General features: G+C 40.5%; 1 protein-coding gene across 1 annotated transcript in view; it reads right to left on the minus strand.

Moving 5' to 3' along the window:
• Positions 1-17,471, minus strand: part of Ncbp3 (nuclear cap binding subunit 3) — a 41,513-nt gene that overhangs the window by 16,865 nt on the left and 7,177 nt on the right. Inside the window, exons 4-9 of the mRNA XM_048448701.3 lie at positions 6,414-6,539; positions 5,776-5,904; positions 5,491-5,567; positions 4,478-4,586; positions 2,531-2,630; positions 1,428-1,531 (exon numbers count right to left, since the gene is read on the minus strand). Of these exons, the coding sequence (XP_048304658.1) occupies positions 1,428-1,531; positions 2,531-2,630; positions 4,478-4,586; positions 5,491-5,567; positions 5,776-5,904; positions 6,414-6,539 (645 nt within the window). The remainder of the gene's footprint in view (positions 1-1,427; positions 1,532-2,530; positions 2,631-4,477; positions 4,587-5,490; positions 5,568-5,775; positions 5,905-6,413; positions 6,540-17,471) is intronic.

Here is a 17,471-nt window from a genome sequence, read left to right on the forward strand (position 1 = left end):
ACTGGAGAGATGGCTCAGGTTAAGAGCACTAGCTGTTCTTCCAGAGGTCCTGAGTTCAATTCCCAGCAACCACATTGTAGCTCACAACCATCTATAATGATATCTGGTGCCCTTTTCTGGCCCACAGGCATACATGGAGGCAGAATGTTATATATATAATAAATAAATAAATAAATGTTTTTTTTTTTTTAAAAATCAACACCAACTCTAAAGCATATGGGCTCTTGGTCTAGAAAGATGGCTCAATGGTAAAGAGTGCATACTTCTCTTGCAGAGAACCAGAGTTTGGTTCCCAGAGTTGATGGCTTGTAACTTCAGCTGACATCCTCTCCTGGTCTCCACAGGTACTATACAAACCAACCCTCCCATCCACATATAATTAAAATAAAATCTTTTTCAAAAAGAAATATGAATAATGTCTGTGTAACTGGAAAAAGTAAATATACAGTATACTTATAATAATTATAATTTTATGAAAATAGATGAATGAAATAAATGAAAAATGAAATCAGTTACTGTATTAGGATACTTGAATTAGGGGTAATTAACTTTCTAATTTCTTAGAATAAAGAATAGGTTACAACACACTATCTTTGTTTTTTGAGTCAGGTTTTCTCTGTGTAGCCCTGGCTGACCTGGAACTCAGAGAGATCCACTGGCCTCTGCCTCCTGAGTGCTAGGATTAAAGTCACGTGGCACAAGCCCAGCTGACAATATCTTAAAGTAACTGCAACTGGAAAAGTATAACAGAAAATGTGTGCATTACTAATATGTAAATCTCAAAGATACAATTCTGTACACATCCATCAGCTAAAAGTATACACACTGCATCTCTTCTTGTTTTGTCCCAATGACACCTGTGTACACTGTTTGTACTGCTGACATACCTAGTTCTATAAAGCATGCAGAGGACTGTACACAAGTTCAAAATAAAAGTGAATCTTCTAGAAAGCATAATGAAAATGGTTCCTTTACAATAAACATACAAGAGAGAAAGAAAAAAAAACTTAAGTCATAATGTCCTATGTTTTAGTAGCATTCATATGCAAAAAACAATGTGTAAAAATATTCAACTACTCACATTACCAGAAAAGAAAACTAATTCAGTTCATCTGATAAGGTTTGTTCATGCAGTTATTATTATTAATAGTAGAAAAATTAAGTTCCTAAGAAATTTTAATTTTAATTTTCTCTCTGTAACATATGGTCTTTTTGTCAGAACCGTTTTATAAAATCATGTGACCTCTTGCCTGGGCAATTCAAAATTAATCATGATTTGACTTACTTTCCTCTATGTTGGCAGAGGGTGAGGGTAAAGAAGAGAGGATAATAAAGTTTGGAACCTTAAAAGATTGTGTTAAGAATAAAAATACGATTTCGAGAGCCAAACATGTGTGTGTCTACCCAAGAGCTGAGCAGGCAACTACCGGAATGTCGGTGTTTATACGACGTCAAGCCAACGTCATCCCCAATCAGGGCTCTCTTCTTGATCACATCCCGCTGAATGCGACGGGAATGATATCTTCGCTTCCTGCAATATTGCCAAAATAAGCACACCATCAGAAACCAATAAGAAGGATGCTGAAATCCACTTCATTCCAGCTCCACAATGGCACAGCGTTAGGTGCCGAAGCAGCGTTCTCACACCATTTGCTACAACTAAGAATCATGAGTGCTTCCTTCACTTTCCTTCAGCCCACAGGATGTTCTGACATTCCGCCACAGAACACCAACTGAAGGAAGAAAAACAGCTGAAGTAGTGTTCAAATTTTTGTAATTTTAAGCCAGCACTTGGGAGGTAGAGGCAAGAGGATCAGGAGCCCAAGGTCCTGCCTGGCTACAGAAGAGTTTGAGACTTGCCTGGACTATATGAGACACTGTTTCAAAAAGCTAAAACCAAAACAAAACATTTTGCAGTGGTCACCAGTGAAGACAGAGACTTAAAACTGACAAAGTATTGAGAATAAAAGACTTTTGAATGCCTAACCAAAATGGGACATCTATATCATCCCTTCCAAATCTCAAGAAACACTGTGGAAGAAGGGCCAGAAAGAATATAAGAGCTGGAAAAGGGTGAAGTGGGGTGGAACACGGAGTTCTTGCTTATGGCATGATTGCCACACTCTGAAACTCACAGCTGTGATTGCCTGCATAAAACCTACACAAGACTGAGTTCATCAATCCCTATTATTATGGGGAGGGACTCACTGGACACCATGATTTATATGCAGTTTGTAGTTGAGTGGGGAGGTAAAGATCTCCTTCAGTGACTACTGGTAAGAAAGCCATGCTCCTGTAAAAAGCTCTAATGAAACTCATGGTCACTCACATACCAAAGAGAGACATCAAAGTAGAAGGGAGCTAGTTGGAAAAGAAATGGGTAGGGACAGGGGAGACCAAATCAAACTATCAAAATGCATTATATATACATACATGGATGGCATAATGAAGCCTATTATGTGAAATTAATATATGCTAATAAAAGCATTAAGACAAATAGTCATATAATATTTTATAGTTTTTGACTCACCATGAATTGCTAAGAATTCCTTTCATGCCTCCATAATTGGGATTTCCATATTTCATATAATATTGACTTCTTCTTGCTGCTCCAAGTTCCTTTTTGTCATCTGAAAGTTAATAGAATAGTTTTTTGTGAATGGGAAGATAATATTGACTACTTGATTTTGGATTTGTTTTTTGAGTCAGAGTCTCCTGTAGCCCAGATTGGCCTTAAATTTACAATAAAAAGACCACATAACTTGCTGGGTGGTGTTGGCGGATGCCTTTAATCCCAGCACTCTGTCTCAGGAGGCAGAGATAGGAGGATCTCTGTAAGTTTAAGGCCAGACCAATCTACAGAGCAAGTTCCAGGCCAGGCTCCAAAGCTACAGAGAAACCCTGTCTTGAAAACACAAAAAACAAAAAACAAAAGCAAAACACAAAAAGACCATATAATCCATCTATACTACTTTTGGATATATGTCCAAAAGGAACCAAAATTAGCATACTGTAAGGGATATCTGCACATCCACGGTTATCAAAATATTACATGCAAAAAGTCCATTCCATCAACCCCCAAAAGACCCTCCAATAACCTCATGGCACTATCCCAAACGGGGACAAACAGTGGCATCTTCTACTGAGACAAGATACTAGCAAGCACATATCTTCTGTTGGAACGTAGGGACACAGAAATTATGTGGAGATAGGATATCAAAGCACCTGTCTTTGGCTATATGGCACTATGAGAGACAGGTCGCAACACTGATATGACCATCACCACTGGGTTTCTAGGAAGCTGTGGCAGGCCAAGCTCAGCACTGCAGGGTTCATCTATCTATTATCTGGGCACAAACTACTGGCTTATTTGCTGGCAATAGTGAAGGTGAGCATCCTCTATGAAAAGATGTGTGAGAACTTTGTGAAACAGAAGGAAGGGAGCCTCAGCACTCACTGGCTTCTATACTGAGTGCCTATGCTGCTCAGCTTTCTCTCACCTGAAACTAGTCCAAAGACACCAAGGCAAAGGTCACACACACACTGGTTCAGGAGGAGTTTCTGCAAGATCAGACTTCTACCAGTACAGATGGATGCTGGCCTAGGCCTTGATGGGAGAGTCCCTGGTCCAGTGATTCCAAGTGGATTCAAGTGGGGTGACAATAGAACTGAAAGAATACCTTTACTCCTGGCCATCACTTTGTTATCTGTGCTGACCAGGCTGGACATAGTGGTACACTCAGTGTGTGCCCATGGAATCGCACTCACTTCAAAGTCAGCTCTCTCACCACAGACATGGTGGTATCTTCGGGATGAAGCCCTGGATCTGATCAGTGTACCCCTAATTAAATCTTCACCCAGCACTTCAGTGGTGGGTTCTGCATGTTAGAGGGTACCCTGAGCACTGCCAATGCCATTCTGGTCTTGTGCCCAGCACTTATGGCTTCTACAAATCTTCTACTTTAATAAAACTTCCCTTTCTTAAAAACAAGTCTCAATATAGTGGCACACCCTTTAATCACAGCACTTAGGAGGCAGAGACAGGTGGATACCTAAGTTCCAGGCCACATTGGTCTACAGAATGAGTCCCAGGGCAGTCAGGGCTACACTGAGAAACCCTGTTTCAAAAAACAAAACCAAAGGCTCACAAGGTACCCTAGTTGTTTTTCTCTGTGGAATTTCAGAGTTAAGTAAAACGGGAACTATTGGGGAGGTAAAAAGAGAAAAGGAGGGAATTATGAACAGGAAAGATGGATGGGATCAAGTACATCACAAGCATGTGTGGGAATGTAACAATGAAATCAATCACTGAATAATAAAAACACACTAACAAATATGTATGTAAAGAAATTCCTTCTCAATCAGTAAATCAGTTTACATAAAGTATTTGCTTAAAGGGAGTTTGGGATTATCTGCACTAACTTCTGATCAACATAAAAAGTAACTCATTCTGACTAAAAATCAGTATCAAATTTACCTTTTGTAGCAAATCTCATGAATAGCCTATTTCCTTTAGCAAGTTTGTTAGCTGGACGAAGATCATTTCTTAACAGAGACTCTTCTTCTACCTGAGACAATGTGTCCAACTTAAGAAAAAGAAAACATTTTCAATGTAAAAATCCAAGCATTTTTCATACATTTTTGTAGTTACCATTAAGAAAGTATTCTATTGCTATACCTATCAGTGTTATAGTATTCCTTCCCCTGGAGACCTCTGAAGCCAGGTCTTCTCTCACTACCTTGCCTAAAACAATAATCTCCATAATTTTCTATCTTTTATCATAAACATTTTTAAAAATTACAAGTACTAATATACGTCTGTGTGGGGTTATGTGTACATGAGTGTAGTTGTCTGTAGAGGGCAGAACAGTATTAGATGCCCTGAAGAGGCATCTGAGACATCCCACATGGCACTGCTGGTTTTCTGCAGGCACAGTATACACTATCTTTGAAGTCCTAATTTTCTCTTACCTTTTACTGTTTTATACTGTCCACAGTGTCTCCAAATGTAGCCTCCAGTGGGGTGAGGCCTTTATTTTTTTACTTGATAGCAGGTTTCCAGAATTTGGTTCACAGTAAATATCATTTCAATTTTTAAACTTGAAATGAGTATGCTTAGCTGGGGACACAGATTGAAGACACAGCACTTGCCTAGCACCACGCACACACAAAATGAATACACACCAAGATTTCTAACAAACTCTAGCTGCTTTTCCTTATTTTGTTGGTTAGGTAACACTTCAAAGCATTTCTTAATAAACCAACTTTTTTTCCTTCTGCACAAGTATAAACACTATTCTAAGATTCCAAAATGAACTGTAACATTCACACAAACTAAATGGCTGAGAGTCTGTTGCACCTTCAAAAGGTTCCATGTTAAAGCTAGACAAAGAACACAGCTTACTAAGTCTTTAAGTCTTACATTTAAAAAGACAGTAAGCATTTTTTCTTACAATAAAACCTTACAGTTATCTTTGCCCTATTACTAACCTCTATATCACTTGAATTCTCATCTTCAACTTCTCCTTCTTCAGTCTCGTCGTCATCTGAACTGTCTTCCTGCTTGTCTAAAATAGAGTGTGAGGGACAAGAGGAACCTTAATATAACCTCATCTCATAAAATTTAAAAAGCCCAGTGTTCTCTATTCCTATTGACCAGTACCCAAGCATCATAATTTACCTCACAAACATCATAATGTGTTCATAGTGCTCTACTCAAAGGCCCAGAATTGGTCAGTGTACAGAATGGGCAAGGGCCCCTTTGTGTGTAGTTACCTTTCTTGTTTTTCTCAGATGACTTGTCTTCACTGGTATCTCTGCTTCTTATCTTATCCTGAGCTGGCAGAGAGCTCATATTGATGAGAGCTCGTGTGGCTGTCATCTCATCCAGCCAAACAACATTACCTAAAATAAAAGATCACACATTCAAGTGCAAGTTTTTTGAGAGTGGATTTAGCATCGGGTTCATTGCCACGGCCTCATTGGCTATATACAGCTGTCAGTCAATGCAAAAAACAACTCATGAAAAAAGTACAAAAGTGGTGGTGAAACACCTGATGAACATGGTCTAAAGCTACACTCCCAAACCCAATCCCACAAAATAACTGTTCTATGCCTATGAACTGCTTGAAGTCGAATGTGGCAGCACACACAATTCCAGCACTGGGCAGGCAGAGACTAGAAGATTTCCAGTGCTAGACCAGGCTGGGCTAGAGTAAGACCTATCCCAAGAAAACCCTCCTGGAACACAATGACTGCTATACAGTGTTAACAGGTTAGCTGTTTTTATCCTAAGCTAAGAACAGAGGTTAAGAATAAATAGTTTAGGCCATAATTATTCACTATCAAAGATAGCAAGAATGCTTTAAAAATCATAAACAAAAGCATGCTAAACAGAAATGTGGTATACTTACAGGAGGTATCATCCAACCACTCAATGTGAGCTGGAGGATATTCTTTAAAATAGGAAAAGATGTCCTGGGTACTCATCTCATCTACTCCACAAATATAGATGGTCTCCAGTCTCACTTTGGGGATTGCTACAAAAAAAAAAGACAGATTTCTTTACAACCTGGTATGTATTGCTTGCTAAGCACTTCTTTACAATGGTTTAGATAATGGGTCTAGAAGAGGAAAAAAACTGCAACAATAATTATTTCAAAAGAACACAAAACAAGATGGCAAGGTCAACTGCAATAATGGTTACCATTGACCTACAATTAAGCAAATGATGTGATTTAGAATAGCCATTTATTCTAGGGTTCAGATTGAGGAAATAGAACAATGGTAAAATAAATGGCAGTTCTTTCTACAGTGCCCCATAGGACTGGTCATGGAACTTGATGATCTGATTCTGAAATTATATATATATTGAACAGAAATGCCCTATGGTAGACACTTCAAGAATAGCCGCCACAATCAGGTGCATTAAAGCATGAAAACTAAAAAACAACTACAGCACGGTGCTGGAGTCAAGAAGCCCTACAAATCACTGGGCATGATGGTGCCTGTAATTCCAGTATTTCGGATATTGAGGTAGAACAACTGCCACAAGTTCAAAGCCAAATGGGCTATAGAGTTCATTACAGACCATTCTGGGCTCCAGTATTAAGAGTCTGTTTCAAACCCTACTGTACGTGTGCTTGCGCCCACACACACACAAACACACAAAGAAGACATCCTAAAAATCAGTTAAAAAAAAAAAAAAAAAAAACACCTCAGTCAGATGGTAATGATGCACATCTTTAATCCCAGAACTCAGGTGATCTTGGTGAGTTCGAGGCCAGCCTGGTCTACAAAGCTAGCAGAGCTAGTTCCAAGATAACCAAGGCTACACAGAAAAAAAAAAAAACCTGTCTCAAAAAACCAAACAAAACAAAAATGGGCAAAAATGTAAAAAAACAATTTACAAAGATGGAAATATAAGTGGCAGATAAAAATATTAAGAGAGGGGCTGATCTTTCTACTAATCTGGAAATTCATACTAAAAGGATACTAAAAAGGGTGCACATCTTTAACCCCAGCATTCAGGAGGCAGGCAGGCAGATTACTGTGATTTCTAGGCCAGACAGGGCCACATGAGACCCATCTAAAACCAATCAAAAAAGATACCAGCTTCCACTGACCAGTCTTACATGAAACACTGTCCCGGTGGGAGGAGTTGCTCCTCCTGCTAGTAGAAGCATGGATAAGGATATTCCAAGGATAAGAGAATATAGTCTAGCACATACCCTATAAAACCTATGAATTCTCAGCATCAACCCTAGTATGCACATGAGGTCATAAAGTATCTCACACAACAATGTCCAGGGTAACACTACTTATAATAATCCAGCAGCCATAAGGGTAATAAGTTATGGCTCACCCATATTAAGTAAATCATGGTTTACCTATACAATACTATAGAACATAACATAGTAAGAAAGCAGCAGCAGCAGCAGAGAGAGAGAGAGAGAGAGAGAGAGAGAGATTGATTAAATACCAGAAATTCTAAAACATATTGAGTGAAAAAAAAGTTATCAAAAATTCTTGGGGCCAGGGAGATGGCTCAACAGTTAAAGCTCTGGCTGCAACACAAACTTGAGGAGCTGAGTTCCACCCCCAGATCCCACGTAAAAAGCCTGATGCAGCAGCATGCATCTGTAATCCTAGTCTCTAAAATGAGAAGCAGAGACAGAGCTCATGGGTCAGCACAGCAGAAATAGAGACTCTGCCTCAACAAGGTGGACGGTAAGAAACTACTCCTGAAAGTTGTTCTCACACCTCCATATGCATGCTGCAGCATGCACACACCCACAAATAAATACATCATTACATAACATCAAACACTGTAATGCTGTAGAAAAAAGCCTGAGCTGGGCAGTGGTAGCACACCTTTAATCCCAGCACTTGGGAGGCAGAGGAGGCAAGTGGATCTCTGTGAGTTCAAAGCTAACCAAGTCAGCCCGGTCCCATTCACAATACATTGAAAACAGTTGCTACAACTGGTTTAAAAAAAAAAAAAAAGTTAATAGTCATGGTCAAAACGGAACTGAGTGCTACCATGAAATACTTCAAGTAGGTTATCATGTTTAACCCTTTTCATTGTAAAATATGTAAGGATGTCATTAAGAATTTGTAAATCCCTGTATATCTACTACCTGGTTTTAATTTCTTAAAAGATCTAAAGCAGAGACTAATAGAAAAGGGGCTGTGGGCCAGGAGTAATGAGTGGGCAGGAAATGGGGACAGGAGGGATGCATCTGAACAGAACTCATTATGTACATGTATGGAAATGACAGAATCCTCTCAATCTGTACAAGTAGTATTAATTTTTTAAATCTCATGCAAATAAAGCATCCCATAAAAACCAGGGCCTTCCTCTTCTGAAGTCAGTCTAACAAGAATTCAGTTCCCATTACTCCCAAGCATGTTTTTAACTGATACATGAAAACACAACATGCTGACTCATGCCTGAAATCCTAGCACTCAAAAGGCTGAAGCAGGAAGTTCACCAAGAATTCAAAGCTAACATGGGTTACATAGTGAGTTTCAGAGAAGCCTGGACTACAGGATAAAGCCCTTTCTTAAAAACAAAAATGAAAGCAAACGCTTATTACTTCTTTCTGGTATAAACATTCTAATGCCATTCCTTTATACATTTGAAATATATATTACATAATTGTTCTCAATAATTAACCTCCCATGCAATTCCACAACCAGATCTTCTTACTCCAAACTATAACTATAACCCATTGATCAACATTTCCTGACCCCTCTATTAGTCTGGTAACCAGCATTTGACTATCTACTCCTCTTGAACTCAAGTATTTTAGATTTCATTCATGGAATCACGTGCTACTGTTTATCTGTGTCAGGCTTATTTCACTTATAATGATCTCTACTTCTACCATGTTGTCACATTGACAGACAAGGTTTTGCTTTCTTTTTTTTCTTCAAGATTTATTTATTTATTATGTACACAGTATTCTCAGTACTCTGCCTGCAGCCATGCCTGCAGGCCAAAAGAGGGCACCAGATTTCATTACAGATGGTTGTGAGCCACCATGTGGTTGCTGGGAAATGAACTCGGGACCTTTGGAAGAGCAGGCAATCAACTGCTGAGCCACCTCTCCAGCCCGGTTTTGCTTTTTTTTAATAGCTGAAAAGTATTCCATGTGAGTATGTATTACATTTTCTTGATCTATTCAGCTTGTGGGGGGATTAATTCAGAGATATGGTTTAGCTAGTATGTGTATGGCCTCAGCTTTAACCCCTACACCACAAATAGGCACTTAACTTGATTCCTTGTATTGAATATGCAAATAGTGCTACAATAAATAACAAAATTCACAGGTGTACAAATGTCTCTTCATATATTGATTTTCTTTGAAAATAGGCTTAGAAGTGGTATCCTAGGCTGTATGGTAGTTCTATTTTTTACATTCCCATCTACAGTGTACAAAGGCTCCATCCTGGTTTGAATATGGAGTGTACTATAGGCACATATCTTAAGTGCTTCGTCCTCAGCTTGGAGTGCTACCTTGAAGGTTATAGACTACAGCTTTGAGGATGTTGGTCCTAGATAGCAAAAGCAGGTGTTGGCGAGGGGCTTCGAAAGTTATATCCACCTATGGTCCCAGTCTTTCTCTGCCACTCATTCTCACTATTGTGGATTAAGCTTCTGTCCAGAGGGATTGCATACCTGTGGATCTGAGTGTCAGGTGTTTTCTTTCCCCTCCATTATACTATATTTGGAGTCAGCCCAGCTGGGGCAACTGCAAGAATTTTAACAAACTTGACCTTTCCTGTCATGACAGACTGTGACCCTCTGAAATCTTGAGCCAAAATCAATCCTTCCTTCCTTAAGCTGCTCTGTCAGGCATTTTGTCACAACAATAAGACAAGTACCTAGTTCCCTTTTCTCCACTCCTTGCTAGTGCTTGTTATCTACTCAAAATGTATGCAGCCATGCCCAATCTTCTGGACACTGCAACAGATCTTTCATCCAAAGGGTTCGTGTTGGAGAACCATGCAATCAAGTTGCAAAACAAAACAGAACAAAATCTCACATCCAAAAATGTCATCATGCATTAAGAAAATGTATAGCTTTGTGTTGTGATACAGTCATAGTTACCCTGGTACACATGTGGCCCACAGAGCATAGGTTGGGCACACCTGAAAAAGACTAAGGTGTGGATGGAGAGATGGCTCAGTGGTTAAGAAAATGTGTTGTTCTTGCAGAAGACCCAGATTTGTTTCCTAGCACCCACAGGTGCTCTGAGGGTCTGTAGGAACAAGACACATAGACATACATGCAGACAAAACACCCAAAAGACTTGTAAAATCTGAAACAAATTACCAGAAAAAAAAAAAAACAGAAGGAAAGCTTCAGGTCACTGGACTAGGCTGAGATTCCTTGAATAAGATTCCCCAAAGCACAGGAAACAAAGACAAAACTAAGCACATGAATTACACTGAACCCAAACTTCTTTGCAGCAAAGAAAACAATCATCAGAATGAAGAGACAACCTATAAGCTGGGAAAAGAGATTTGCAAAGTATACCTCCAGTAAGGAATTAACACCTGTACTATATAAGGAACTCTAAAACCCCAACAGTAAAAGAAGAAAAAAATCCAATAGAAAAATGGGCAAAATGTCAGACGGTGGTGATGCACACCTTTAATCTAAACATTCAGGAGGTAATGGCAGGTGAATCTCAAGTTCGAAGCCAGCCTGGTCTACAGAACAAGTTCCAGGACAGCCAAAGTTACACAGTGAAACTTTGTCTCAAAAAAACAAACAAACAACAACAATAAAAAAGGGCAATATTGCTGTGTTTGGTGGCGTAGGCTGTTTATCCCAGCACTGTGGAAGCAGGACAAAAAAGGTGTGAGGATATGCCAGGGATGGTATGTTGATAGTATGCATCTGTAATTCTAGCACTGGAAAGGCAGAGGCATGAGTTCTAGGACATCCTGTTGTATAAGGTGAGTCCTCACCAGGTTTACATTGCAAGAAAAACATTCTCTAAAAACAACAACAAAAACAAAGAATACTTTCTTGGCTCTTGGCAGTGCAGGTTCATGAGGACAGAGATACCCTCAGGACTTTTTAACTCCAGCAAATACTCATTGGTGAAAGCAGTGCGACAGTGAGCAGAGACTCGTGCAGGAAGGGAAACACTGACTGATTTAACCCAGTGGTTCCTGGGCTTCTCAGTTCCTTGAACTAAAAGCTATGATTTTAGAAGGCTATGATAAGTCAAGAGATGATTCCCCAGAATGTAACAAAAAACAAGACAGAGCCAGGCATGGTGGCACACGCCTTTAATCTCAGCACTAGAGAAGCAGAGGCAAGTAAGTGGATCTCTGAGTTCAGGGCCAGCCTGGTCTATTTGGTAATATCTAGGCCAGCCAGGACAACGCAGTGAGACCCCTGTCTCAAAAGAAAAAAAAAAGGAAACAAAAAACAACTCCCAATAATGGAAGAGAAAAAGTTTGGGTGTTAGAGAGACTATATATTTGTCCATCTGATAAAATGAATTTAATTGAGTCAGACAGAGGAAAAAATAACAAAACTCAGTATCAACACCATCATAGTATGTACTAACAAAAAAAAAATCACAATATGGATAAAAAAATAGTTTAAACACAAAAGAAGAGTGAAAAAGAATAAAAAATCCTGGCTAGACATATTTTAATTTAAGTAGAATAACATACATATTAATAGTGGACAATTTTCTTCAAAGGAAGCAGGTCAAAGCCAGACTTGGTGGCACAAGCCTTAATCCCAGCTACTAAGGAGGCTGAAGGAGGACCAAGTTCAAAGTCAGTCTCCAAGAGACACTAACTCAAAATAAGAAAACAAGAACTGGGGATATAGCTCAGTGAAAGAACACTTATCTAGCATGTGCATGTGGTTTGTTCTCAAAAGAAAATCAAACTGTCAGAGGTAGTACACGAGAGATAAGAACTTTATTAAAATCAGGATTTCATGGATGAATACCAAAGGAATGCCATGTAATGTCATTGCAAAATAAACAAAGCCAAAGAAGGTAGCTAGACTTAGAGCAAGGGATGAGAAAAAGCGGACTGCTGAAGGGCAACTGCACTGGGCATGGGAACTGCACATTCACTCAGTCTGCTTACAAGCCATGCACTGAGGCCATCATCTTGGATGTTCTAATAGGAAAGGAAGATAACCAACAACAGCAAGTAAGACAATAATTCAAGTCTTCGGGAAGTAGATTTCAGAAAACCCAAAGGGAAAAAAGTCAATCCTCAGTCTTAGATTAGAATGATTAAAAACAAAGTGGCCCTGATACAGTACGAAAGGTTCTAAGAACCAACCCTGTTGGTGCAGGTATGGGCAAGCCAGCCCAGAAATTGTGAGCATGGGAGAGCTGTCCCCATTACCCATCTACCTTGCAGTGGCATGGACAGAGGAGAGACCCTCCTCCCATCAATGCCGGAGACAGATGAGAGAGTTGGCACTGTAGTCATGAGAACAGGGTAGTTATCCATGACCCCTACCAGCTGTAACACTTGGGAGAGCAGGAGCCAGCCCCACTGCTTATCTGCCATATGGCAGCAAGGACTCGAGAGAAATGTCCTTCCTCCTACCCCCATCAACGCCTGAGACAGGTGAAAAAGCTGGCCCTGGGGTCATAAGAACAGGAGAGCTGTCCCTACTCCTCACCAGCTACAGCACTCAGGAGAGTCGCCCCCGTACCTTGCCTGGGCAACACAACAGAGCTGGCCCAAGAGAGCTAACTCTAAAGGCATAAAAGCAGAACTGGCCCCTCCCCTTGCTCATTGCTACAAGAGGTGCATAAGTCAGGGCAATGCTGGAGAGCTCATCCTGGTGGTGGAGATGGGAAGAACTGGCGGGCGGACCAACCCTACAGCTGCCCAGGCCGGAAAACAGGGTTATGACTTGGCCCATCCCAACAACTACCCCATCTATGATCTGCTGGAGCACATGAAGGGACCCGACCAACAGACCCAAAGCTGCAGGATCTCCACAACACAGAGCAACAACAAGATATCCAAGAAGAGTTCTAGGGAGGGCCCTGCAATTGATAATGTAGTAGAAACCAGAGGCCTCAAACTAGACTCTTTGCAATGAAAACTTGCAAGTAAAGATATATGGTCAAAGGGGTTATTGTGCGACTCACTGTGCATACTGCAGCTTCTATGACACGATTTTCATTTTTTCCCTTTTCTCTCTTGTTTTATCTGCGGGGTGGGTACAGGAGTGGAGGGCAGATGCGAAGAAATAGGGGAAATAAATAGGATCAAGATACATGATGTTAAAGACACATAGAATAAATAAAAGGAAAGAAAAGAAAAGGCTCTAAGAAAAGCCACACTAGCACTCAGGTGGGTACAACCTATCAAACATGCATAGGAGAGGGAAAGGGTCAATTACAGTGACAAACGGAAACAATGACACAGTGACAGAAAATGCTGATGCTAGACTGTTAGAAAGCAGTATCCTACAAAGGGAAAAGCAGAAACGATGCCCATTCCCAGAAAGACTGGAAGCAAACACACACCAAACTGGCAATGGTGGAACGCGGGTGGCACACTGCAGGTAACTTGTCTTCACTTTCCAAATGCTCCTGGTGAGTACAAAGTGACTGTTAAGACACCTAATGAAGATCATGTTTCCAGAACAGCATGAACAGGCCTATCAAAAGCCCTGACAGCCATCTAGGCATAATGGTATACACCTTTAATCATAGCATTCAGGAGGCAGAGTCAAGCCAGTCTGGTCTACATAGTGAGTGGACAGCTGGAGCTACATAGTGAGACTTTGCCTCAAAATCAATCAATCAATCAATCAATCAATCAATCAACCAACCACAACAAAAAGATGCTGACAGCTTTCTTTTCTCATTAAATGTTTGCTGCAAGAGAGAAAAGGCAAAACTGCTAATCTGTTTTGCTGTGCCACCAATAGCAGAATCGAAACACAAGTGAAAAACAGAGTAAGAACCATTTCCGTGGAGTCAGATCTTCTAGTTCAGAGTTATACCGTAGCATGCTGACTTCATAATTAGGCATTAATTTCTAAAAAGGAGCAGGAAAACAGAAGTGCCTTGAAGCCTTGAGAAGGTCTAACCCCACGCTGATGGAAAGAGGAGGAGTAAATTCCCAAGCCAAGCTTACTATCAGTCTGAATTTTCAGAGCAGCAGCTTATTAGGCAGCATCTATAATTCCTTGAGACACCACATCTTTCCTATAGGAAATGACCCGAGTTTAGGAAGAAAAAAGCCACACTAGACTCATATGGTTTGGGGATTTATTTGCTTACAAGACTACTAACTCGCCAGGTGGTGGTGGCTCACGCCTTTAATCCCAGCACTCGGGAGGCAGAGGCAGATGAATCTTTGTGAGTTCGAGGCCAGCCTGGTCTACAAGAGCTAGTTCCAGGACAGGCACCAAAGCTACAGAGAAACCCTGCCTCAAAATATTAAAAAAAAAAAAAAAAAAAAAAGAGATTACTAACTCAACAAAATTCAAAAAATACCAAGGATGGTGTTCCATCAAGAGTCAATGTGTAAGTCCAAGAAATCAGAAATCTGTGTCTCTGCAGGAGATGGGAATACAGTTCATCTCAGCTGACAAGTGGATCAAGAGAAGGAAAGTACACTTCAGGTGGAGCAGATGCGGTGAGGAAGACAGTTAAAGAGATAAAGACACACACAGATAACATGTGTGATGGTGCAACCCTGTAACCCCAGCACAGCACTCAGTAGGTAGAAGGAAGGCCAGATGGTACAGGAACTCCTGGGCTGAAGACAAGTCTACTGCCGTGACTGGCACAAAGGAGAAGATAAGGAGCAACAAGTCTGACACTCAATACATATACTGTATCCAGAGTCTACACAGTACCTTAGGAAGGACATTTAGAAACTGGAGAGACAGGAGACCAGAAAGACATGCCATACAAAAGAAAGGGTCAAATGAGGTGGCCCACACTAGTAATCCAGAACTTATGAGGGTGAGGCAGAAGGACCACCCTGAGGTCCACTGGGCTATCCTAATACCTTGTCTCAAAAGAAAAAAAGAAGGAAGTGAGGCTATATTTCTATCACCTGAACGGTCACTGTATAAATGAGCAAAGTACTTAACATGTTTTTCCTAGGAATCACACAACAACTACCAGACAGAAATTCCTGGAGAGCAATGTTCCACACAGGGAAGTATCCTAAGACAAAACTGCCTGCCCACAATCTCTGGATGCCAAAGGGCCTGAAGTATTGGGAAGGAAGCTGGTTTAAATGACCTAGAAGATTCCTCCCAACCATGAAAGCTCTGATCCTGGAGACATGAGGACCAAAACTACTCAGCAGCAAGATATCCAAAAGCAGCAAATCCCTTTTGAAGCATAGGAGATGTAGTCTGTCTCAAGTTGTGTCCCTGAATGCTAGCAAAATAGGAACACAGGCTCAGCCAGGCCAGCCTTCAAGCACAGCTCTGTTACACACAGAGCTGTGTAGAACCTCAGGCAAGTTTCTCAACCTCTCAGCACCTTGGTTTTCTCATTAGTAAAATCCCTCAGAGAGCTGCTAAAAGCATAAATTAACCACAAAGCAGAACAACTGTAACTCAGTAAGCATTTAATAAGTGCTATTGTTGTTGATACTAGTAAGAAAAAAAAAATCACATGACACTGGGTGTAGATTGAGCATAAAGATAACTTATTTCAATCCCCCTCTCTAAGATTGGCCTGCTCGGGTGACTACTTAGCTGAATGCCAGGTAACTAACATCTACTGGGTGCCTACTATGTGCCAAGCACCAATCGAAGAGCTACAACATTTTGTCAGACTCCTGATAATTCTGTCTTCCAAGAGTTCATAATGATTAGACAATTTGTCCAAGTTATAGAGCTACAAAAAGGCAACTGGACTTCAGAACCTTAGCTTAAAACTAATGATTCCCAGTCCTGTCTAATCCTGACTCTGCATTAAAATTACCGAGGAGAAACAAAATCAATAGTCACCTCTACGGCTTATCCAACCCTATTTACCCAAATTCTACCTTAAATTCATCTGAGTGGTAGCAGCATTTCCCAGGGTTCAGGGACACCATTTAGGTCATCTTGCCTAAGGCTCATTTTCAGGTTGCACTATAAAATAAGTGATATTACTGGACATTTGCTGATGTCCAGGCAAAGCTACTGTCTTTTAAATGAAATATCTGCATAGCTGAGCATGCTGGCTCACAGCAATAAACTCAGAACTTGGGAGTCAGAGGCAAGAGAATCAGAGTTCATGGCTAGCATAAGCTACAAATGATTCTGCCTAAAGCAAAATAAAAACTCAGAAGAAACTTAAGATTCTGATTGCTTTTCCATATGCAGGATAAATATTCTTGATTAAAATTTAACTCCAAAGCAATCCCATTAATAACACAGATATTTTATTCCTATTTTGTGGTCAGTAAGTTGTTCAAGTCACAAAAGAACTGGCACTAGATTCCATGAGGGTTTGTGACCCTAAAGGCACCAACGGAAGAGGGAGTTTTGAGTACAAAATCATGGAAACTTCATGGAGGGCAAATGAGCAGAGAGAAAGCACGGACAACTGTGGCTGGGACTAGAAGCCAAAAGGTTCAGTAAAATATGGAGCTTTCAAAGCTGAGCTGTGAGAAGAGCCCAAGGCCTTCCTAGGCCTCCACTGTGCTAGCACATGACTGAGAAGCTATACTCCTGACCTTCACAGGACTTTCCTCATACTGAGATCCACCTAGGCCAGGAACTCCAGAGCTTGCAAGAAAACTGATGTCACATTCTCAACTTGAGCTCAGAATGCAGGGAGAAGAGTAACCAGTTCTGCACACATACTACTTTGTCCCTCTAGGACTGACAAAAAAAAAGAGTGACATGGTCTAGGACTATGGAATTATACACACATTACACATAAAATATTCACATATATAAAATTATACCAGTAGATCAAAAATGTTAAAAGTAAGGT

Source organism: Myodes glareolus, chromosome 9 (genome assembly GCF_982192425.1).
Source record: "Myodes glareolus chromosome 9, mMyoGla1.1, whole genome shotgun sequence".
In the NCBI taxonomy this organism is placed as follows: domain Eukaryota; kingdom Metazoa; phylum Chordata; class Mammalia; order Rodentia; family Cricetidae; genus Myodes; species Myodes glareolus.